The sequence below is a fragment of the Pipistrellus hanaki genome (genome assembly GCF_964339955.1).
Source record: "Pipistrellus hanaki genome assembly, chromosome: 18".
Taxonomy (NCBI): domain Eukaryota; kingdom Metazoa; phylum Chordata; class Mammalia; order Chiroptera; family Vespertilionidae; genus Pipistrellus; species Pipistrellus hanaki.
Genome location: NC_140520.1, coordinates 11,344,604 through 11,369,073, shown reverse-complemented (window position 1 = coordinate 11,369,073; position 24,470 = coordinate 11,344,604). Strand labels below are relative to the sequence as shown.

General features: G+C 40.8%; 1 protein-coding gene and 1 pseudogene across 7 annotated transcripts in view; both read left to right on the top strand.

Annotated features, from left to right (window-relative positions):
- The first annotated feature begins 2,364 nt into the window (after positions 1-2,364).
- The window catches only part of PIP5K1A (phosphatidylinositol-4-phosphate 5-kinase type 1 alpha), a 37,751-nt gene continuing 15,645 nt past the window's right edge, over positions 2,365-24,470 (top strand). For 2 of the 6 annotated variants that reach the window (XM_084866419.1, XM_084866416.1), the window contains exons 1-7: positions 2,461-2,910; positions 13,684-13,722; positions 18,394-18,425; positions 20,139-20,219; positions 22,584-22,714; positions 23,350-23,467; positions 23,649-23,801. In XM_084866419.1, coding sequence (XP_084722545.1) covers positions 2,832-2,910; positions 13,684-13,722; positions 18,394-18,425; positions 20,139-20,219; positions 22,584-22,714; positions 23,350-23,467; positions 23,649-23,801 — 633 coding nt within the window. In that variant the 5' untranslated portion in view covers positions 2,461-2,831. Of the gene's footprint in view, positions 2,911-3,563; positions 3,888-13,683; positions 13,723-18,393; positions 18,426-20,138; positions 20,220-22,583; positions 22,715-23,349; positions 23,468-23,648; positions 23,802-24,470 lie in introns of those variants that run through there. The other 4 variants (XM_084866420.1, XM_084866417.1, XM_084866421.1 and 1 more) reach the window with 3 other exon arrangements.
- Positions 8,062-8,743, top strand: LOC311612989 (large ribosomal subunit protein uL23-like; annotated as a pseudogene). The gene has a single exon. The product of its transcript is annotated as a large ribosomal subunit protein uL23-like (transcript).

Sequence of the window (24,470 nt, the reverse complement as noted above, 5' to 3'; positions counted from 1 at the left end):
CCAGGACCTCTCAGTCCGCAGACCGAAGCTCTACCACTGAGCCAAACCGGTTTTGGCTTAAGTTCACTTTAATAAGACTGTATGTGTGTCCCAATTTTGAGATAACTGGATTGCCCCCCTTTTCCAAAGTCTATGTTAGTGAACTCCCTTTTCTATTTCCTTGGAGTCACCAAGCCAACATGTCCTGCTCTGCTCCTACTTCCACACCCTGTGACATCACGAGGTTCTGCTATGCCAGGAATGCTACTGGGCAAGAGTGGCTCCATGACTCAGAGCACATCAGCAATGCGTGGGAGTGAGAGCAGAGACAAGGTTTAGGGGGGAAAGATCGGAGGCACCACTAGCCCAATTTTTTGAATTTTACCTTTAACCATTCATATCCCCAGGAGGCAGTTACTCTGTGCCAGGCACTATTCTAGATCCCTGAGATGTAAGAATGGATAAGATGTAATCTTTGCCCTCTGCTTCGCAGTCTTATGAGGGAGACAAGTAAACACACTGACATAATACAAGTAGCCATTTTGGGTCCATAAAATAGAAACAAACACCGGAAAGAAGTTGCAAAATACAGATCTCTTCTTTTGGGATGGTTCATAGGTCAAATCCCAGGGAGAAACTCCTCTGACCTACTGCCATAGTGAGTCCATTATTGGTCCATTTCCAGTTTTTATTTTTATTTATTTTAAAAAATATATATTTTATTGATTTTTTACAGAGAGGAAGGGAGATAGAGAGCTAGAAACGTCGATGAGAGAGAAACATCGACCAGCTGCCTCTTGCACACCCCCTACTGGGGATGTGCCCGCAACCAACGCACATGCCCCTGACCGGAATCGAACCTAGGACTCTTTCAGTCCGCAGACCAACGCTCTACCACTGAGCCAAACCGGCCTCGGCCTCTTCAGCTGATTTCTTTCCTTTTCTTTAAAAAAATTTATTGATTTTAGAGAGAGAGAAAGAAGAAGGGGGGGGAGAGAGAAACATCAATTTGTTACACTTATTTGTGCATTCATTGTTGATTCTTGTATGTGTTCGGTCAGGTGATGGAACCCCAAACCTTGGCATATCAGGATTTGTTCTAACCAACTGAGCTACCCAGCCAGGACTCTAAAAAAGCTAATTTCTAAAATCACTCAGGAAATGGTAGCAACTCCATGCCTTTTATGGAAACAAAAGTAGTTTTTCAACAAATATTTGTTGAATATCTATGAGCCAAATCCTATGCTGGCCAGTGTGGACCCACCTGTTAGGTTTTGTACTATTTAGTTTGGTGGTGGAGGGGGGTGTTGGTATAGGCAATCATAAAATACTTCAATGCTACACATTTCCATTGCTATGGAATTACAAATGCAATCCGATCATTGGAAATTTGTCTACCCTTCACTTCCCAAAGGAAGAGGAATAATCCAGCAGGTGGCAGCAGGGAAACAATTATTATAGACCTCAATGAGGGAAAGGTAGAAGGCAGTAGTCAGTGTCTAAAGCTATTTTCTGGCCAGTGAGGTCCTAGATTCCTTTTTGAGGACCTAGAAAGAATCGGATAGAGAATAACCAGGCCATTGGGGGCTACCGAACCTAGGATTTTTCCCCCCATTCCTCTTCACTTACTCATTCCACAAATAATTGTTGAGATCCTACTATGTACAGAGTCACATCACCTGAGTAGCTTGAGGATACATGAGTGAACCAAACACAGTGGTTGCTCTCCAGGAGTTCAGTCTCCTCAGGGAAAGAGGTCTTCAGAGTTCACAACCTCTAAGGTACTTTGTTAAAAATGAGCAGGGTTGGTGCGAAGACTAGACTAGAATGGAGAGCTTCTATATGTCTTCATGCCCTTTGGAGTATAGATAACAGAGAGGCTGAGGGCTTGGATCACGGGATTGATCACCTTCCTTTTTGACAAGTCTTCATTCACTTATAAAATATTTCCTGAACTCTGTCACTGTGCCAAGCCTTTGGCTCGAGGCAAAGTGTAGATCTTTTTCAAATGTACATTCGGAGGAAGACAAGACATGTATGCATGTTACACTAAATAGTAAACATTAGGCAGTAGAGCCGGAAGGATGCTTGGTGGCATGTGACGCTTTGCGAATTTGACTGCTGAAAGTCTCTTACTTGACACTAGCGAGTCCATTGGGGAATTCTTCCCTAAGTTGCAAAATTGGGAGGACCCGTTGAACCAACTCCTAAAGAGCGTAGGCAACGCAACCCAGTTCTTTAAAGGAGCCGAACTAAATTGACCCCACCGAGCCACCATAGGGCCCTTCTGCCGCGGCGTGGATCTGCATCATGTGACCAGTAATAGCCTCCCGATTGGCCCGGCTCCCCCACCCCCGTCGAGTGGGATGGAACAGGAGGCTGGGCGCATGCGCAGCGCCCGGAGTTCGCTGGCTGCCGGGAGTGGAACGGCGGGGCTGGGAGATAAACAGGCTGTGGCTGGGAGCAGGGGGAGGGGGCGTTCGCTCCGCCGGGACTTCTCACGCCCCCTCATTGCTTTCGGGGTGGTTTGGTGCGGACGCGGGCTCCCGGCAGCCAGCTGGAGCCTATTCCCTCGTGGAAGGGGAAAGCAGCTCCCGCGGAGAGCGGTTCAAGTTGCAGAGAGGGTACGAGACGTGGATTGTCCCCATGCCAGCCAAGTGGCGCGGCCCTGAGCTGGTCCCGGAGGCTGCCCGGCGTGTCTGAGGAAGGCCTCGGAGGCGGCGGGAACGTGGCCGCCGGAGCGCAGTTTTTTTTTTTTTTTTTTTGTGAAGAGACGGGAAGATTCGATTCGGCGAAGAGAAAGAGCCGGATTGGAAGGGAGTGAGGCCGCTGAGGGGGAGGGGGCTGCCAAGATGGCGTCGGCCTGTGGGACGTCGGCGACCGGGTTTTCATCCGTGGAGCCCGGGGCTGCTTCCGGCACCACGTCCTCAGGTAATCAGGCGCGGCGGGGACGGGGGGCCGACGGCGGCTGGGCGGGGGAGCCAGAGCGGGACCTGGGGGGCACCTGTGGCTCGGGGGGGGGGGGGGGTGTCTCAAGAGTTGCCGGCGAGGAAAACAGGATTCTACATAGGCTTTCTGAGTGGGCAGGGGATTCTGAGGAAAAGATGGCTTCATATCAAAAACGTCGTCTGTCTTGGAGGAGACCGAGTTGAGGACTTGAAAGATGGACAGTGGGGATAGGAAGGGAACAGCAGGGACATGGAAGGGAGCAGAGAAAAGTAAAGTAAATGGAGGCCTTACGAATAGGAATTTCTTAGTGAGAGGCAGGTAGAATCCCAAGCTGGTTCTGGAGTTCATTGAAAATGTGGAAGAGAAGCCTTGGAATTGAAGAGTGACGGGGTGCTTCCGATAGCTGGGAGCGGAGGGAATTGGGAGTGTTTTTGGGGGGTCGGGAGCTGATGGGGACGTCTTTTTCCTTGGAGACTCCCCCTAATGCGTCATTCCTTCGCACTTCGTGCCTCTGCCCTCCCCATTCCCCCTCCCCCGCCTCCCTCTCTCTCCCCTTCCCCCGCGTGCGCTCGCACGGACATATTTTACCAAACATCCTCCCTTGGTGACTCCTCTCTCTACACCAACTCTGGGAAGGAATGGGCAGTGTTGAAGGAAGACTGAAGAATGTGGAAAGTTAGGGTTAAAATACCCCCAAAATAGAGGGAGAAGGCGGAATGATGACGCCTGGAGATGCAGTAGAGGCCGAGAGGGGTGATGTTGGTAATTAGGGGGATCCCGGCTCTGAGTGCTGGGGGGAACAGTGCATAATGGGAAATGGACCCGAAGGACGCTCAGGCGGCGTCAGGAAAGTGGCACTTGGAGAACAGAGCCGGGCACTGGAGCTCAGAACGGTTAGCAACGAGCAATGATCGAAGATAGAGAGAAGTCTGAGGAGCCCGCAAGAAAAGCGACAGATTGTGAGTGGGAGGGGAAATGCGTGGTGGTGTAACGTGTGTGGGGGGAGTTTGAGTCAGAAACTGTTCCAGAGCTTCCATCAGAAACGTCTGGTGTTCCATAGTGACTGTTGCCTCCACACTGAGCAGGATGGGCTGCCAGATGTTGGATGCTTGACTTGAGATGCTGACATTTCCTTAGACCTGAGATCCAATTCTTGCCATTTTGCATTGGCTTTCATATTCCAGCTCAGTTAATATTGGTCACAGATATCTTCTTCCTAAGCTGCAGTTTTATTTGTGCACATCTGTTTTTAGTTTCTTGAGAGGTAATTTTTGCCTTTCTTGTAAAAGCCTTACTTAGAGAGCCAAAACAACTCATATTTCATCTAAGTATGAAGAAGGATAAAATAAAAATGACAAGTTTTTTGTTTTTTTATAAATATAGTAGGCTCTTAATTTAAAACCTCTTTTCCCCCTCCAATCCAAGAAAAAATAGTCATGTGTGGTCCTTAAACTTACTATTTATTTATTTATTTATTTAAGATATTTTATTGATTTTTTACAGAGAGGAAGGGGATAGAGAGCTAGAAACATCAATAAGAGAGAAACATCGATCTGCACATGCCTTCTGCACATCTACTGGGGATATGCCTGCAACCGAGGTACATCCCCTTGACTGGCATCGAACCTGGGACCTCTCAGTCCGCAGGCCGACGCTCTATTATCCATTGAGCCAAACCAGTCAGAGCAGTCCTGTCTTTTTTAGATGTCACTATTTGATATTTTTCTATGTTTTTTGCCAGATCCTAAGATTTGCAGGTAATAATTCAGATCGTATGTTTTTTCCTATTGTGCTTTCAGCAGAAAATCAAATACTAGGTTTCAGAACCTTGACTACTATGTTGATACTTGAAATCAAGGTGTAAAAATGTCCAAAATAAATAACTTTAGAGTCCTTTTTTTGTACTTTTGTTTTTACACTCACCTTCTCTGCTTCTTTGGCAAATATTGATATAATTGGATTAAGAAATTAAGAAAAATTCTGTTTATAAACATTCTTGAAAACATTATGGGTTATTGTGCGCAAATTCGCAATGTTGACTTTTTGTTCTGCATTTTCACTTGGGTTTTGGCTTAGTAAATTTAATGTAATACAAGATTTCATTTCAAGGATATGTTTTTGAAAAGTATAGGATGTTTGATTCTGATGCAAAAGAGGCTATAAGAATCAGGTTTTTAAAAATATATATATTTTATTGATTTTTTACAGAGAGGAAGAGAGAGGGATAGAAAGTTAGAAACATCAATGAGAGAGAAACGTCGATCAGCTGCCTCTTGCACACCCCTTACTGGGGGTGTGCCTGCAACCAGGGTACATGCCCTTGACCAGAATCGAACCTGGGACCCTTCAGTCTGCAGGCCGAGGCTCTATCCACTGAGCCAAACCGGTTTCGGCAGAATCAATTTTATTTGTGATTAGAGGAGAGTGGTGCTCTGGATGGTACCTGGAGAAATAATAGGACATTGGCAGAAATAAGTGACAGTTTATGATTTCTTAAATTGTTAAAAGCTAGAAATTCAAAGAAAGGATGTGTGTGTTTAACCATCCTAAAACCAGTTTATTTTCCTAGATGCTTACACTTAAATTTTAGTGAAACTCTGAATTCTAAAATTAAAAGTAAGATTGCTTGGCAATGTTGAAAATTGATACAAAACAAGAATGTCAGGATTCAGCGCAGAAGGACTGATGTTTTAAAATAAGACACTTACAACCTTTGGAGGCTCAAAATCTATTGGCATTCAAATTAGGAAGGACAGGTGATTTAAAACAGTTGTTCCCTGCCAGTATTAACCCCTGTCTTGGTTATTTTGCCATTAAGTCAGAGCTGGTCTTTTATGCTGATGACAAGTGAAATGCCAAGGGAAGAGCAAACCATAAGCTCTGAGCTAGGATTGACATCTTTTCCCATTGGAGTAATTACCATGTTTGGATTTTGGGGGAAGCAGTTATAAATGAATATCTGCTTGCAGTAGCCATCATCGTATTCTTGCTCTTAAACTTTGTTAATAAAAGGTGATGCAGTTTGCCATCTAGTCTCAGCTGTTTGGTGAATAAAGGAAATTTATTCCTTCTCTTCCTTTGTCTCCGTACTCATTATTTGGACAGTGGCGGCACCACTTGAAAAATAAAATCAGCCCTGATAAAGTGCTAAGTGCTGTTGACAGTTTGACCATCTAATTTGACTAGTCCATCAACAACTTAAAATCCAGCCGCTGAGTCCCTTTTTTACCGCCATGAAGGCAGTAAAGTATTTCTGTTTTTGAGAAATGAAGTCAGTGGAGGAGTTAGAAAGTAAAGTTAGAATGCTAAAGTGTACACTGCTCCCCTGAAATAAGAGCTGTGTGATAAAATCACATGACTCTCCAAGAAAAATAACTTGAAACCTTAGAAGACCATGAACTTCTAACTCCTTTTGCTTCACACCAGAGCATTTCTGAAGTTATCATCCTTATGATATGATTTTATCATAAGCACAATGATTTGGAGGTAACTTTACAGCTTCTTTCCTGACTTTTTCTTAACTACTGAGGGAAACCTCAGAGAACACAGGATTGAAGCATTTTTGCTTAGGATCTTGATTCTGGTGCGTTTGTTCTTGCTAAGCAGGGCCCCACCAGTAAATTGTGCTGTAATCTGATAACTCCAAATGGTAGGGATTTTTGTAGAGGGTTTTTTGTCTGTTTTCTTTGTATATAGTGTAAGCTGTATGCTGATCCCTCTCCCTTGAATTCTTCTGTACTGGTGAAAAGTAATGATCTTAAACCAGTTTACAGGAGTGAGTACAGTGAAATGTAAAGATAGAACAGATTGTCATGTGGTCAGAATATATCTAAGTTCTATTTGGTTGATATTTTATAAGGAGGAAGAGATTTTTCTGTTTGCTTTCTTTTTAGGGGGTTTTGACCACCCCATCCCTTCCTTTTTTCTTTTGTCCCCTTGGTAAATTCTGACACCAGAATGTCATTGTTTGGTGTCTTTTTTTTTTTTTTTTTTTTTTTTTTTAAATCATCACCCAAGACCTATTCATTGATTTTTTATTATTATTATTTTTTAAAATATATTTTATTGATTTTTTACAGAGAGGAAGGGAGAGATATAGAGAGCTAGAAACGTCGATGAGAGAGAAACATCAACCAGCTGCCTCTTGCACACTCCCTACTGGGGATGTGCCCACAACTCAGGTACATGCCCTTGACCGGAATTGAACCTGGGACCTTTCAGTCCGCAGACCAATGCTCTACCACTGAGCCAAACCGGTTTCGGCTACTCATTGATTTTTAGAGAGTGGGGACTGAGAGAGAGAGAAACATTGGTGTGAGATGTTGCCTCCCCCATGTACCCCAACGGGGCCAGGGACCTGGGTGGAGGATTTTGCCTTCTACCTCAGCATGTGCCCTGACGCTGGAATTGAACCTGCAACCTTTTGGTATACGGAACATAGATGAGCCACATGGTCAAGGTGAAATGTCATTGCTTTTGATCAGTCATTTATTTCTGCCAAGGTTGCTTAAGCTTTTGATTATCAAAATAGTATGTTTGCTTGTTACTTTCTGTGTGCTGTTCTGGGTTGATATAAAACTCTTATGATTAATAACTTTGCTCAGATATGAGCTAGCTACTAGCTATTACATAAAGCCTGTTTTGCTTTGATAATATAATGGAAGTTATAGCCTGTGAAGTGAACAACAGAGATAACATTAGGCCAAAGACAGAACTGGAGAGAAGAAAGGTGGTTATTTTATCATTTATTTGTATATTTTCTAAGATTTGGGGATATTCTTACTTAACATAAAGAAAGCAACAAGACCAAAGTTGTCATTTTCTTTTTACTGGACATATTTTCTTTCTTTAAAAAAAAATATAGCCGAAACCGGTTTGGCTCAGTGGATAGAGCGTCTGCGGACTCAAGGGTCCCAGGTTCGATTCTGGTCACGGGCATGTACATTGGTTGTGGTGGGGGGTGTGCAGGAGGCAGCTGGTTGATGTATCTCTCTCACTGATGTTTCTAGTTCTCCCTTCCTCTCTGTGAAAAGTCAATAAAAATATATTTAAAAAAATATATATATTATTGATTTTTTTTTTTTCTCTCAGAGAGGAAGGGAGAGGGATAGAGAGTTAGAAATATTCCTGAGAGAGAAACATCAGTCAGCTGCCTCCTGCACACCTCCCTCTGGGGATGTGCCCACAACCAAGGTACATGCCCTTGACTGGAATTGAACCTGGGACCTTTTAGTCCACAGGACAACGCTCTATCCACTGAGCCAAACTGGTTATTTTTTACTTTAAAAAAATATATATTGTTGACCCTTTTTACAAAGATGGCTCCGAAAGTGAAGGAGGAAGCCCCTGCCCCTCCCAAAGCCGAAGCCAAAGCAAAAGCTTTGAAGGCAAAGAAAGCAGTGTTGAAAGGCGTCCCAGCCACAAAAAAAAAAAAAAAAAAAGATCCGCACGTCCCCCACCTTCAGACTGCCAAAGACTCTAAGGCTCCAGAGCAGCCTAAATATCCTCAGAAGAGCGCGCTCAGGAGAAACAAGCTTGACCACTATGCCATCATCAAGTTCCCCCTGACTACCGACTCAGCCATGAAGAAGATAGAAGACAATAATACACTTGTGTTCATTGTGGATGTCAAGGCCAACAAGCACCAGATCAAACAGGCTGAGAAGAAACTCTATGACATTGATGTGGCCAAGGTCAACACCTTGATGGCGAGAAGAAAGCATATGTTCGACTGGCTCCTAACTATGATGCATTGGATGTTGCCAACAAAATTGGAATCATCTAAACTGAGTCCAGCTGCCTAATTCTAAATATAAAAATTGTACACTGTAAAAAAAAAATATATATATATATATATATATATATATATTTATATATTTATATATATGGTTAATGATTTCAGAGAAGGGAGAAGGAGAGATAGAAACATCAATGATGAGAGAAAATCATTGACCAGTTGCCTCTTGCACACCCCACATTGGGGATCAAGCCTGAAACCTGGGCATGTGCCCTGGTCGGGAATCGAACCATGACCTCCTGGGTCATAGGTTGACACTCAACCACTCAATCCCTCAATTCTGCTGTGTACAGACCAATGCTGTAAATACTGAGCCACACTGTCCAGGACAATATGTATGGAATTAATCCAGAATAAACACTGCCCCAAAGGTTCAGAGATGTTGATTAGGCTAAAGGAAGGTAAGTATGAGAAGCTGGGAGAGAATGGGAAGAGTTTTTTTGTTTTGTTTATTTTTTAGGATATACATATAATTAACTAGGGTAGAGTATTAGATTACCTGTGCACAAGTAAACAAGCCTGGGAAACTAAATTTTCATTGACAAGAATCTGTAGAAAAGGGATGGCAGATGATTTCCTTGAATTGGCAGAGGGGGGAGATGGGTGCATTTTGGGGGCAATTAATGCTCATTATATTATTAAAGTTAGACTTTCTCTGCTGAAACATGTACATTCTAATTCAGCAAGACGTGTGTGTGTGTGTGTGTGTGTGTGTGTGTGTGTGTGTTTTCTTTTTTTCAAGATAGAGCCAGGTTTGGAAATAGAATTAGGAGGTGGCAGTCTGTCAGCAATCTCAGATACCTCTCTGTCACAAGTGACCTATCCAAGAGACTGGTCTTCTAAAAAAAATATATTTAATTGATTTTTTACAGAGAATAAGGGAGAGGTATAGAGAGTTAGAAACATCGATGAGAGAGAAACATTGATCAGCTGCCTCCTGCACACTCCCTACTGGGTATGTGCCTGCAACCAAGGTACATGCCCTTGACCAGAATTGAACCTGGGACCCTTGAGCCTGTAGGCCGACGCTCTATCCACTGAGCCAAACCGGTTAGGGCAAGACTTTGGTCTTTTAAAGAAGGACTTTTATTTTTTTATTTCCCCCCCCATATTTTCAGCCAAAATTTGTGCCAAGAGATACATTTTGAGACCTGAGAGCCATAAAATTTGCTTTGTGGAAGGAGAAGCAAACATTTTTTATTAGAGGAAAACAGATACTATAATTTAACCTCATTTTCCAATGAGAAAACTAAAGTTCAGAGGATTGTTACTCATTTCATAGATCTTGTATTAAGGCTGTATTAATAAACTTGTGGCTCATTCCTCACTACTTAGTTGGCTCTTATACAAGGTAACTGCAGGACTGGTAGATGGAACTGCTTTCCAGCTTTTAGTTTCTAGGAACATCCTTGCCTTTCTGACTTTTTCCTAGAAGATCCTTAGGAAAAATTGACCTTTGCTAGGAAGCAAAATTTACTTTTCTCTGAGATGTGGCTTGGTTTCTTCATATATATATATATGTTGATTTCAGAGAAGGAAGGGAGAGGGAGACAGAAACATCAATGATGAGAAGGAATCACTGATTGGCTGACTCCCACACGCCCTCTATGGGGGATCGAGCCCATATGCTCTTGACTGGAATCTAACCCGGGACCTTTCAGTCCACCGGCGAACGCTCTATGCACTGAGCCAAACCGGCCAGGGCAGTGTGGCTTGAATTCTTAATTGGCTTGGCTCAGTCCTTATTGAGGGTATAGCAATAGTACTTTAAAAAACAACAACGTTATCTCTTATAGTTGTGTGCTCAGCAATGCTCATGAGGTAGGCTGACATTTTAGACGATTTCTCAGTATTTTAATTTGTGTCTCCTGCTTGCTAGAATATATAGTAGTTAAACCTCCTTTCAGTATTTCAAGTTAAGAGGACCAGAGAGATTGCTTCAGGTAGTCCAGCAAACAAGTTGGCTGTTTGTCTCTCTCTCTCTCTCTCTCTCTCTCTCTCTCTCTCTCTCTCTCTCTGCAACCAAGACAATCTCCAAAGAATTAAAATTTTGCTTCTGAAAAGCCTGCAAATGTAGAAATTCGTGCTCGATGTAGGAATTATTGACATGTTTATGTAGAAGTATTGGTAGGTCATTGAGTTGGGTGTCTTAAGACTGCTTCTCTATGACCTGTGCAGGTGCAATTCCAGTTGTCTGAGGAATGCACATCCGGCCAGCCTGTAGTGTCCCCAATTTATATGTGTACTTCAAACACTGAAGTCAGTCACGTACTGCCTCTTAGTTTCTCATCTGGTGGATGATGTCATCTCATCTCTGACGGAAATATTTCTGCACTGAAAGTGCTGGGAGAGGCTCTGGTATTAAGGCCAGCTCTGTTTTGTTCCCCACACTGGGTGGGGGACTCTCTTTTTGGAGCTATTTACTCTCTGAAAAGACCTTTGTTTCAATGATCTCTCATTCCCAACTTATTCTTCCCTTTGAAGTTTGCCTTTTTCACATTTTGCAGAATCATATTGATGTTTTTTCTCTTCCTCTACCTATTGGATCTAGTCTCCAGCGGTTTAGAAGTAGCAAGCAAATTTATGGAGAACCACAGTGATGTTTTAACTAGTGGCTAGAAACCAGGCTCTCCAGTGCCTTTTCACCATAAACACAATTTAGGGTTAGGCCAAGGACCAACATGGAGTGCTTCCTTAAGACTAGTCCTGGGTTACTCAGAAAAATTTTCTGACATATCTTTTTATTTTAACAAAGAATTTATTGGTTTCCACTTTGGCACTTGACTGGTCCAGTTATTTTGAAATTACTTTAGCAACATTAAAGATTTCATAACTTAAAGGCTAGATCTTTGGTATTTTTTTAAGTCTTGCCATCAAGAGATATGTTGAAATTAGGTATCCCTGTTTTATAGGAGAAATGATATTCTTGAAGGATATAAAAAATAAACCTCAGAAGGAATCTCATATATGCTGATATGGGTTTGTTTCAGGTTGAATAGGCATCTAAAAGTAATATGTAGTGGAGAAGGTGTGTATATAGGAGTCATGCTTTTTAAAAAATCCTCACCCAAGGATATGTTCATTGATCTTTAGAGAGGGGAGAAGAGGGAGAGAGGGAGGGAAGGAAGGGGTAGAAAGAAAAAGAAACATCAAACATTAGTCAGTTGTCTCCCATATGCTCCCCAACTGGGGATCAAACCCACAGCCTAGGTATATGCCCTGACTGGGAGTTGAACCTGCAACTTTTCAGTGTATTGGGACACAGAACGACCTGAGCTATACCGGCCAGGGCTAAGGAGTCATGCTTTTAAAATAATTAAAAAAAATTTTTTTTTCTAAAACATTTATTGTTCTTTTAAAGAAAACTTTTTTTTTTTTTTTTTTTTTTTTTTTAAAATCATGCTTATTTGTAGCTTGGGATTGTTGGCAGCATTTGAAGTATTTTCACCTTTTCCTTCTAGTCTGTCTCCGCAGCAGTATAATGTAATTGTAATGAGCTTGAGTTAATGTGTTGGGCAGGGAGTGATGTGAGTCTGTATGTGCGGGACTTTTGAGCTGTGATTTACTGGGGGAAAATGGGTGATGAAGTAAAGAGAATATAATAAAGCCTCCTGTATAGAAAATTTACATAGAAGAGAAAATTTAAATTTACAAAATTAACCTAACCCCACTATCCAAGATAGTCATATTTTATTTTTTATTTTTTTATTTTATATATTTTATTGATTTTTTTTTTATAGAGAGGAGGGGAGAGCGACAGAGAGCTAGAAACATCTATGAGAGAGAAACATCGATCAGCTGCCTCCTGCACACCCTCTACTGGGGATGTGCCCGCAACCAAGGTACATGCCCTTGACCGGAATCGAGGCTGGACCATTCAGTTCGCAAGCCTATGCTCCAAGATAGTCATATCTTAACATTTTGGTATATGCTCTTCTGGACCTTTTTTTATGTCTGTAAGTACATGTGAATTTGTAGATAAGTATGTTTTCAAAATATGGTACTACATAATTTTTTTTTACCTTTTCCCACAACTTATTATGACATCGTTATCTATAAGTATACAATAAAATAATGGTTATATACTATTCCATTTTATGATTTCACCACTATTTATATCACGAATCCCCTGTTCATTTAGAATCTTTCCAATTATGGTATCTTTCCAATTACAGTTATTATATACAGTGCTGCATTAGATATCTTTGTATATCCATCTTTGTCCACTTGACTGTTTCCTTAGGATAAATTCCCACTTCTAGGTCAATTTATACATTTTTGTTTTTAAGACTATTTGCCTAGATATTGCCAGATTGTCCTCTAAGAATGAAAGGAAGCTCCTCAAGTAAAATGTATGCATAGTCTTTTGTTATTGTTGTTTCACCAGAGGATATTTTTTCTATTGATTTCTAGAGAAAATGGAAAGGAGGTGGGAACAAGGGAAGAGAGGGAGACAGGGAGGCAGAGAGGGAGATATCAAATGAGAGAGACACATCTATTGGTTGCTTCCTGTAGTGCCCCTACCAGGGCTGGGAACCTGCAGTGAGGTACACACCCTTGACTGGTACTTGAACCTGTGACCCTTTGGTTGGAGGGCTGATGCTCTAACTACTGAGCAAAAACAGCAAGGGCTACTATTCTTTCTTAAAAGATCAGAAGCCTGCAAAATTTATTGCCAATCTAAAATTACTCCAGAGAGAAATGATTTGGGTTACAAGTTTTGTGACCACTCCTGGAATTTTTTTTGCCAGAACTTATTTTCTATTGTTTTTTTAGACATTTACTAGTACTTAGAACTACAAAAAAATCATCTCACATTTCATAGTATGGTGTTGGGGATCAGGCCAGATCCTGTTCATAATTTTAAACTTTAGAGTTTTCAAAAAGATATTCTTACTCTGCTGTAAGTAAGTACAATCCTAGAAATAAGTGATAATTTTCTGTTTTTCCTCATTTAGGTTGCCACTTTCTGTGCTGTGGGGTCAGCAGTAAGAGAGGTAGATCTGATGTGTATCTGTGCTGAAGAAGCATGAGCTCCGCAGTAACTAGCAGCCAATCAACCGCTCTTCCCCATAACAATTGCAGATTTTTTGTAGTGGTGGTGCATGGTCTTCTGAGAAGGCTATTTCTTAGAAACATAATTAATTTACTTGCCCTCTCCAAAAAAAGCTGCTCTTAACAGAGAAATATATTTCTCCCAGTTTCACAGTATAATGTGAACCAGTCAACTCCCTAACTTTTTGTCTCCCTCAAAATCTTCCCATAACTTAATTTCCTTTTGTTTTAGTAAATGAGTCTCTTTTTTCTCTTTAAAAAACATATTTATTGACTTTAGAGAGGAAGGGGAAGAGATAGAGATAGATAGATACACCAGTGATGAGAGAGAATCATGGATTGGCTGCCTTCTGCATGCCCCACATGGGATCAAGCCTGAAACCCAGCCCCTACCGGGAATCAAACTGTGACCTCCTGGTTCATGGGTCGATGCTCAACCACTGTGCCACACCAGCTGGGCAGTAAATGAGTCTCAATTCTTTTTCTTTTCCCTATGTTGCACCTCTCATTTGCCCTGACTCTTCCTATCATGTAGATGGGGTTTCATAATTCACAATGATAATAATTGCTTATATTTATAGAGTATATGTTATGTGCTATACATGACTTATTTTAATTCTCATAACAGTCCTATGAGGTACATGTTATTATTTCCCCACTTTATAGATAAGGTTACCAAGGCCCAGAGAGTTTTAATAAACTTGTCCAAGGTTACCTAGTAGTAAAGAGTGGATCTCGTATTCATACCTAGCAAACCTAGGTGTTCTGATTTCAGAGTCCACAATCCTCCCCTCTATGCTATAAATGCTCCCTCGCTAATTGGAAAGTCTGTGCAAACTAACTTGACTTTAAACCAAATTAAATATTTGTTGAATAAGTACTGACTGAACCAGTAGTCCTTAGTGAAGGAGAGACTAGTACAGAAGGGAACTTCTCCTTCTGACTTTCACTCTCCTTAAAATGGCAACAAAATTCTGACCTCCTGTTGCATAATATGTGGAGTTATTAATCATTCTTTCAGGAAATATTTTTTAAGCTTTAATGTGAATTTATGCCAAGGATTGGTAACTGATTCTACAGTAAATTCCAAGATCCCTGAAACTAAACAAACAACAGAGTTTGCCTATCAGATGCCCTCTTTTTGTTTATTGCAAATTCAGTAATCATAAGCCTTACGCTTTTAATCAGAGCAAGCAGAAAACTAATCTGAAATGGAAGGAGCTTCCCCCACCCCTCTCTGTTAAAGTTGTTGAGGTCTTACTGCAAAGACAAGTACTTTGTACTACTAGTGAGGACCTTAATATGTGTGAGGCTGCTCTTTCAAGTATCAGACTTGAAAGACAGATTTGCTCCTCTTAGAACACTGCCATTGTGTGGCTCAGAACAAGGATAATCTCACTAAGAGAAGTGAGATCTTTTTGTGCTAATGACATGACTGTTCCAGAAAAACAGTGTTGTTATTGTTAACCTACTTGAGAAGAACTGAAGGAGGAGGACTCTGCTCTTAATTCCCTATCAGGGAATGTGAAAAATAGGTTTTTCTTGTCCCAAGGGAAAGGGGTACCTCAAAGGAAGAAAGTATGTGTTCTTCTTGTCCATTAGTAATTCTGAGATGTATATAATTTGTTAGAGCATTCTAGTTCTCTAGGTGCTTTCTTGTTCCTCCTGTACTCAAGTTCACCAGGAAATGAAAACAAAAAGATGGCTTAGAAAAAAGAATTGGGGTTTAGGAATGTGGATTCCAGTTTTGACCTGGTCATCATCTTTGCTCTCTGGTTTTGAGCACATCCTTACGTTCTGCTTTTATTTATTTATTATTTTTTTAAAAATATATTTTTTATTGATTTTTTACAGAGAGGAAGGGAGAGAGATAGAGAGTTAGAAACATCGATGAGAGAGAAAGTCATCGATCAGCTGCCTCTTGCACACACCCCACTGGGGATATGCCCACAACCAAGGTACATGCCCTTGACCGGAATCGAACCCGGGACCCTTCAGTCACCAAGCCGACGCTCTATCCATTGAGCCAAACCGGTTTTGGCTGCTTTTATTTATTTTTTAAAAATTAGACTAAAAATCATAAAGGCCCTTTCTGAATGATTTTTTTCTTAATATAAATGGTTATAGACTTGTTAGCTTGAAAATGGACAGTAGTTTCACTTAGTGGCTCAAAAAACTACATTCTCAACTTGTTCTATTTAAAAATCAACTTTCATGAACAGCTATAGATTTTAGCCAGACTGAACATACCCAGGCTAGAGTTAAAAAAAAATTTTTTTTTTAAATCCCAAAGTGAGTACACTGTTGGTTCTTTAGGTCTTTATTTTTTGCTTCCAGTAGAGCAAAATTAGCTAGTTGTTTACAGTGCTTCTTGGTCCAGGGCCTGTTAATAAGGAGGAGTCCCATAGTCGTAAAGGAAATAAACTATGGACATGAATGGAATTCTGTATAATACAAAAACAATTTCTGTTTGTATAATACTTCCATTGAGCCAAACCAGTTTCAGCATATTGGCTTTTCTTGGTTCTTCCAAACCCCTTTCTTGGGGGGGAAAGTGGAAAGCTTGGCCAGGTACTGATCAAAGAGTCCAGAATCAGTGTTTGTCTTCACAACTGAAAGTATACTGGTTTCCTCACTGAGAATCACTGATTCCATAGTTATGTGTGTATACTTCCAGGAGGGTGTGGGGGGGCAGGGGGGTGTGCTTTGAAATGCTAATTAAAATTTTATGATGGTCTAGGTAATTGAACATTAAATCTTACTATGGACTCAACTTTGCTCTTGCATTAGAAATCACATCTGGCAACATATTTGCTTAGCACTTCACAGTCCATAAAGTACTTTGAATGTAGCTTATCTAATCTTTATATAACTCATTTTAGGTTTCCTTTCTTTTAGTTAAATAGAGCAATTTGCCTGATATAACAAGGGTTTGAACCTAGGTCTTTGAATTTTTAAATAGTTCAGCATGTTGACTTGCACTTGGCTAAAAGGTTGTAAAATATACAATAAAACGTTTGACTATTGTTTTTGTTGGTAGACACCTTAAATTTTGTAGTAAGTCAGTAGAGTTTTAATTATAAATCTAAGTCTTTCTGGCTTTAGCTTAGGGGTTCCAGTCCTAATTTGCCTAATCTTTCACTCAGCTGAAGTCAGCATTATTGAAGATGAAGCATTCTACAAAAGATGTAGGTTATTGGGCACTGACATTTTTTCCCTCCCATTTTTGGAGGGTTATTTTATGCAGTATGTCTCCCTCACAGCTAAGTGTCATTTCCCTTGCCCCCTTTTTTGGAAGATAAATGAAAACTATCTTGTTCCTCATTTTTTGCCATTCCGGCTCACTATGGGGAAGGAAATTTTGCTGGTCTGCCTATTGGTACCAGAAATACGTGGTCTGTGCTAGTAGGAGCTATTCTAACCTCTCTGAGACCAGCTATATTCTGAAGTTCTCAGGGCGCTTGGCCATTTGTCTGAAACAATTATAATTAGGGCTTTAGCTGATTGCATGTGTCCCTGTTGCTGCCTCACCATTAATCTTTATATATGGACTAAAACTAGGGTCTTTCTACTAGGTTTTATGTTATTGAAGATTCATCTCGTTTGGACTCTTTAATTATCTTTAATGTGGCTAATCTTTATTCCTTTTGAGTTCTTTAGAGCTAGATTGATGTGATAATCAGTAATCTATGAAGATAAAGGGCAACATTCTCCAATATGAAAAGGGAAGGAAGGCCTGCCTTCCGGAGTGATGATGTATTTCTGATGTGATCATGGATGAAGGTTATGGGGATGGCAAACCCTGAAGAATTGACTTAATCAGAGTACATTTTTCTATAGATAGTCCTTTTTCACTTTATGAACATACTTATTCTTGAAATCTTTTCTAAAATTAAATGGATAAAAGGCATAAATAATAATGAGATTTAACTACACACATACCTGCACTGATTAAATATTTAGTAAGTAAAACTTACTTTAGTAAGTAAATGCTAACAACTCCCTGTTGAATTTACAGCAGAAATGAAGACGAGGCTATAGGGATGCAGAATCTGTTTCTGCTTGCACTGAATGCTTTTTCATTACTGTATTTTGATTTTGCATTTTCTCATCCTTAGCCTCTTTCTTCACAGATCAGTTCTTTCTGAAGTGCTGAAATAATTAGAGAGGAGTAAATCACCATAGATATGCTCTAAAAGTTCTCACCCTTTTAGTTCTATAGGAAAAATTATTAAGCCCCAGACTTTCCAATTAGTCTTGGGTCTCTTACGCCCCTTCTCTTTCAGCCATGGTATCAAATGAGACCCTCTGACTCTGATGAGTAATGTATCAAGAACATGTCTATTTTCCAGAGAAAATATGAACACTTGAGTAAGAAAAGAGACTAGAACAGGAATGGAATGTACTCAAGGACGCTGTGAATATTAGGGAGAAAGAGGAAGGGACTTTTAAAATCTCTGTCCAAAAGGTATCACAGAGCAAGAGGCAGGAGCTCTTGGTTAGGTTTTAATTTGACTCGAACCCTGATTGTTTCAGTGTGCAAGATAAAGATGTCTTGAGTGTGTGTGTGTACACACTTATAATTGTGTTTTGTTTATTTTATTTTTTAACAGCTTCTGGGAACAAGAGAGCCATGCCATCTGAGGTAAATTTCTTATTGATACATTGGTTCTAAAACCAGAGGATACCTGGTTTGGACATCTTTATTTCCCCCATTTAAGTCTTAGGAGCTAGACAGGTTTCTTATATATGTTTTGAGAGCTAGGAATTATACAATTCTTATTTTTGTTGAAGTTTATTTTAATTTTTTTATAAATTGTAAAGAGAGAAGAAGGGGGATAAAAACATCACTTTGTTCTACTTATTTGTGCATTCATTGGTTGATTCATACACACACACACACACACACACACTTGATTTCAGAGAGGAAGGGGGAGAGAGAAAAATATCAATGATGAGAGAGAATTATTGATCAGCTTCCTCCTGTATGCCCGGGCATGTGCTCTGTCCGGTAACCTCCTGGTACATGGATTGACGCTGTACCTCTGAGCCACATCATCTGGGCAATTTAATACATTTTTAATGTACCAAAAAGTAAATAATGTACCTAAGTGACCTGTAATCTTGAAAACAACTTCTATGAGAGAAGTACTGTAATTCATGTCTTACCTATGAAGAAAATGAGGATTAGATGTTCTGTAACTTGCCCAAAGTCACATAGTTAATAAATGGGATTGATAAGTGTAGGATTCAAACCCAAACAATCCAACACTAAAGCCTACTCACTCACTCTCTCTTTTTTTTTTCTTTTTTTTTTCTGTTACTGCCTCTGGTCGCACAGCTTCAGTGAATTTGAATATCTTTGTGTAACCATACAGAAGCTAAATTTTCTACATTTTGTTTCTGTGCAGAATATTTTCCATTTGCTTAACTTGCTTCTCAGCCCTCTTCTTGCCTCTCTCCTGGGCTGTATGACGAGGCTTCAGAATGTGGGCCCTTTTGTCCTGGGATTTTAGGCTTTTCTCTTAGAATATCTTCTAAAAACCGTGAGGTTATATATAGATGGTTTTCTAGCACTAAGAGCCTTACGTTAGCAGGAAGTAGAACTTGAATATCAAGTCGAAGATCGTGACATCCTATTTTCAGTAGCCTTTTGGCCTTCTGGCTTATTAATTTAATTAGTACTGACATCATGAAGAATACCTTCCTGTCGGTTGTGCTGTCATTTTGGCTGTGGGAAATAGCCTTCTAGGCTCTGCTCTACTGGTTTTACCTCTTATTTCAGGGGCTGATAGATGGGTGGAAAACAAAGGCTTATTATGTTCTCAGGAACCTCTTCAAGGCACTGAGGCCCATATGCTGTCTCAGAGGAGCATCTTAATTGCCTCAGCCTTTTCATTCCTCCTTTTGCAGTACTTGCATTTGCCAGTGGCAAGATAATTTCTCATGGTAAATTCAGTTTGAGCAGTTAGTATTCAGATTGGGTTGAAGGTTAGAGGGGTAGTAATTTCTGAAAGGATCTGGTGGGGGAAAAACGAACTGTGGAACCCTACTTGTTATCTGTCTTGCTTTTTTGAACTTCTCCTCTTTCCACTTTTCTTTAATTACACTCATTTTCACTTTCTATGTTGTATTCTGAGAACCAAAGGTGAACTATGGGCCCCTCTCTGTTCTTTCAGCCAGTTAATTCCCTGGGAAGCAACACTATAGCTGTGTTTGCATAGGGTGGGTCTTCTGAAGATTTTATAAATGTTCATAACCTATAAAGGGTATGTTGAATGCTTTGGTTTGTCATCATGGTAGCTGTTTGGTGTATTATGTGGGAATTATATATTAATCTTGACTCTTCTTTTTCTAGGTGTCTTATGCCCCTGGCACGTCCATCAAGAAAATAGGCCACAGAGGTGTTGATTCCTCAGGAGAGACGACGTATAAAAAGGTGTGTCTGGGCGTAGCCTTTCATCTTCCTCCAGGAAGGGAGAGTCCTATGCCCTCGCTGCTCTTATTCTGTCCCGTTTCTTGATGTCCTAAGTCTTTGCACAATAGCTATTATACAACGTGGACTTTAGAGTTTACTTCACAAAGGGTGAAGTGAGATATCTTTCGCCTGTATAGGTATGACTAAATGAGAATGTTGTTCAGGGACATATCTGGTGGTGGTTGCTATTTCACTGAGCTGAAGAAACTGGGTTTCCTTGTTAGGTATAAAATTTCAAGCCCCGAATGTCATTCTTCCCTTGCTTCAGGAAACCATGTTTATCTTAAAAAAAAATATATATTTTTTTACTGATTTCAGAGAGGAAGGGAGCGGGAGAGAGACATAGGAGCATCACTAATGAGAGAGAACCATTGATCGGCTGCCTTCTATACACCCTACACTGAAGATTGAGCCCACAACTGGGGCATGCGCCCTGACAATGACCTCCTGGTTCATAGGTCGACGCTCAACCACTGAATCACACCAGCTGGGTGGAATCATGTCTCTTTAAGTCTTTCGATCTTTCCTATGGTGCTGGATGTACGTAAGATCAAGGCCATATCTCACCCAGCCTGGTGATATAGATTGATAGCGGGTAGATGTTCTCCTTTGTTTCTTCTTAAGTGTTTTTGTTTTTCTGGTTTTTTTTTTTAAAGATTTTCTTCACTTTTAATTATTTTATTTTTTTAATCTTAATCCAAGGACATTTTTATTGATTTTAGAGTGAGAAGAAGAGAGAGGGATGAAAGGAGGGAAGGAGAGAGGGAGAGATAAACATCAAAGTGAGAGAGAAACATCGATCAGTTGCCTTCTGTAGGTATGGAACCCACTATCTTTCTGTGTATGGGACCAAGCTCCAAGCTATTGAGCCACACTGGTCAGGGCATGTGTTTTTTTAAAGAATGTAGTTTCAGCTGGTGAAGAGGGCCTAGAATACCTGCTTTTTGAGCTTTCTAATGTATTGGAAAGATAGTAGTACTAAGTAAGAATAGAAAATTGAGCTGATGAAGGGAAATCTTGGAGAAAACCATCTTGGGATCTCAGGTCTTCGGTTCTGGACTAATTTAGAGATGCCTAGCCTCCCCAAGGGACAGTATTCCGCCTCCCATTTAGCAGCTGCACGTTATCTGATATAGGGCATGCAGATTTCTTGGAGTTCTGTTTCTGGCTCATATAAAATTTTCTTGTGTCTTTTTTCTGCCTTTATTGCATTTTTCCAAGTAATAGAGGTGGACTGACTCATTTTCCGTCAGTTACCTGAATCCCTAGGAATGGGCACTGAGGGCCATGTTAACTGACATTTATTGAGCTTTTTTTATATGCTGAACATTGAGACAAAGTGTGAGTTTCTAGTCTAATTAGAGAAACAGACACTTAAAAACGCTAGTTATAGTTTTAATGCCCAGTGAGGACTAAGTAGAAATACAAGTAATAGTAATATCTGGTGAGAGTTAGGGATGAGGAAAATCATGTAGAACAAAACTGTCTAATGGTACTTTCTACAGTGACTGAAAAGTACTGTTTGTTATCCATTATGGTAGCCACTAGTCATACTATGCTTGATCTTAGCCAAAAGGCCTAGGAACGATGCCACTAGTCATACTTAAATGTGGCTAGTAAGACTAAAGAAGCAAATTTTTAATTAACTTAAAATCAAATAGCCATGTGTGGCTAGAGGCTACTGTACTGGACAGCACATATGTAGGGGATGCGATATATTTCCATGGGATTGGAATCCTAGTTTGTAAAAGTGGGGCTCTTGCATTTGTGTTTTAGCCATAGTGTGATCATTTCTGAGAGAAGTTTTTAGATTTAATACTGAGTTTTTTCAGTTACGAATTTTTTGTTACTTTATTTTTTGCTACTCTATTGTCCTTAGAACACCAATCAAACCCTGCCTTAGTGGATTGAAGCTTCTATAGCTGGGTAGATCATCAGAATATTAGTTAATTTTAATTGTCTCCTATATCAGATGAATAAAATGTTTCCTGATACTCTGGGGGAAGGAATTTTTGGAGTGAGACCTAAGATTGTTCTCTCAGTACAATGTATCTTTCAAATATAAATATGGATAGGAGGGAACATCTTGCCTAGCTTAGACTGGCAGGACAGTCCCACCTTTGCTACTCTGTATCTTTAAGCCCTTCCATTCTGTGCCAAGCTAAACTGCAATGTAAAACATGGGGATGGGGAAACTGGGTCAGGATGAACTACTTAGAAGGGCGTTTGCTTTAAGTGCTCCTTCGGGCTCTCCCTTCTAAGTTTTTATTGCTGTGATCAGATTTAATCCTAGAAATTTTGCCCTTATTTCCTTTCTGTTTTCAGACAACCTCATCAGCCTTGAAAGGTGCCATTCAGTTAGGCATCACTCACACTGTGGGGAGCCTGAGTACCAAACCAGAGCGCGATGTCCTCATGCAAGACTTTTACGTGGTGGAGAGTATCTTCTTCCCCAGGTAAAAGAGGTTAATGTTCAGGATAATGGCCTGGATAGTGTGCCTTTTCATATTAACCTGAGGCCGGTTTTAGGGGTTTGGATGTAATTTAGGCATGTGCCAAGTTCTTAACCTGATTTTAATCAGAGTGATATGGGACACTAGAATGTAGAGAGTAGATGCTGTCCTTTGGATGTTTCCATGAGCCTCTGGCCTAAAGAGTGAGCCCTAAAAGAAACAAAACAATTCCATGCATGTGCTCATGTTTTCATCCCCATGTGCTTTCTAAAAAATTTATTGATTTCAGAGAGGAAGGGAGAGGGAGAGAAAAATAGAAACATCAGTGATGAAAGAGGATCACGGATCAGCTGTCTCCTGTTTGCCCCACATTGGGGACCAAGCCTGCAACCCCAATATTGTGCCCTTTACTGGAATCAAACCTGGGACCCTTCAGTCCACAGGCTGATGCTTTATCCATTAAGCCAAGCTGGTTAGCACCCCACGTTGTGCTTTGGTCCCACTAAGTAACTGACTCATCTAATCCCTCTGGTTCTATCAGAAGGGATGTATTGACTCTGCCTCTGGGTGACTCCCAGGGTGAACTCCCTGGATAACAGGGACTGGTAATTTATGGCTTCTTCTATTTAACCCCACAGTGAAGGGAGCAACCTGACCCCTGCTCATCACTACAATGACTTTCGGTTCAAGACCTATGCACCTGTTGCTTTCCGCTACTTTCGAGAATTATTTGGTATCCGGCCTGATGATTACTTGGTAAGCTTCCAGATCTCATGACCCTGTGACTCCTATATCAGAGCAATACTCCTAAACGAAGGTCCTCTCCATCGCTTTACTCTAGTTTTCTTTTGGAGCAGAATTGCATCTGCAGTTGATTTCTGGTTGAGCAGGTCCTGATTTTTCTGAACTTCTTGTTCTCTTCTCTTTGGGGCCTCAGTATTCCCTCTGCAGTGAGCCGCTGATTGAACTGTGCAACTCTGGGGCTAGTGGTTCCCTCTTCTACGTGTCCAGTGATGACGAATTCATCATTAAAACAGTCCAGCATAAAGAGGCGGAGTTTCTGCAGAAGCTGCTTCCAGGATACTACATGGTGAGGGGAAGAGGAGCACTGGCTACCTGTGCTGCCCTCTTTACTCCTGGACAAGGCTGGGGAGGTTGTCCTCTATGGGGCAAAACAATGTCAGTGGCCGAAACCTGTTTGGCTCAGTGGATAGAGTGTCGGTCTGCGGACTGAAAGGTCCCAGGTTCAATTCCCATCAAGGGCATGTTCCTTGGTTGCGGGCACATTCCCAGTAGGGGGTGTGCAAGAGGCAGCTGATCGATGATTCTCTCTCATCGATGTTTCTAACTCTCTGTCCCTCTCTCTTCCTCTCCGTAAAAAATCAATAAAATATATTAAAAAAAAACAAAAAACAATGTCAGTGCTTTTAAAAATACATTATTATTAAAAAATATATTATTATTATTATTATTATTATTGATTTCAGGGAAGAAGGGAGAGATATAGAAACATCAAAGATGAGATAATGATTAATGGGCTGCCTTCTGCACGCTCCACACTGGGGATCGAGCTCCCAACCCAGGCATGTGCCCTGACCCAGAATTAAACTGTGACCTTCTGGTTCATAGGTTGATGCTCCATGGCTGAGCCATGCCAGCCAAGCTGTCCCATTTTAAGTGTTACTTGGCTTGGACTGTCTTATCCAAAGGCAAGATTTAATGATGGCCCTGGCTAGGTAGCTCAGTTGCTTAGAGTGTT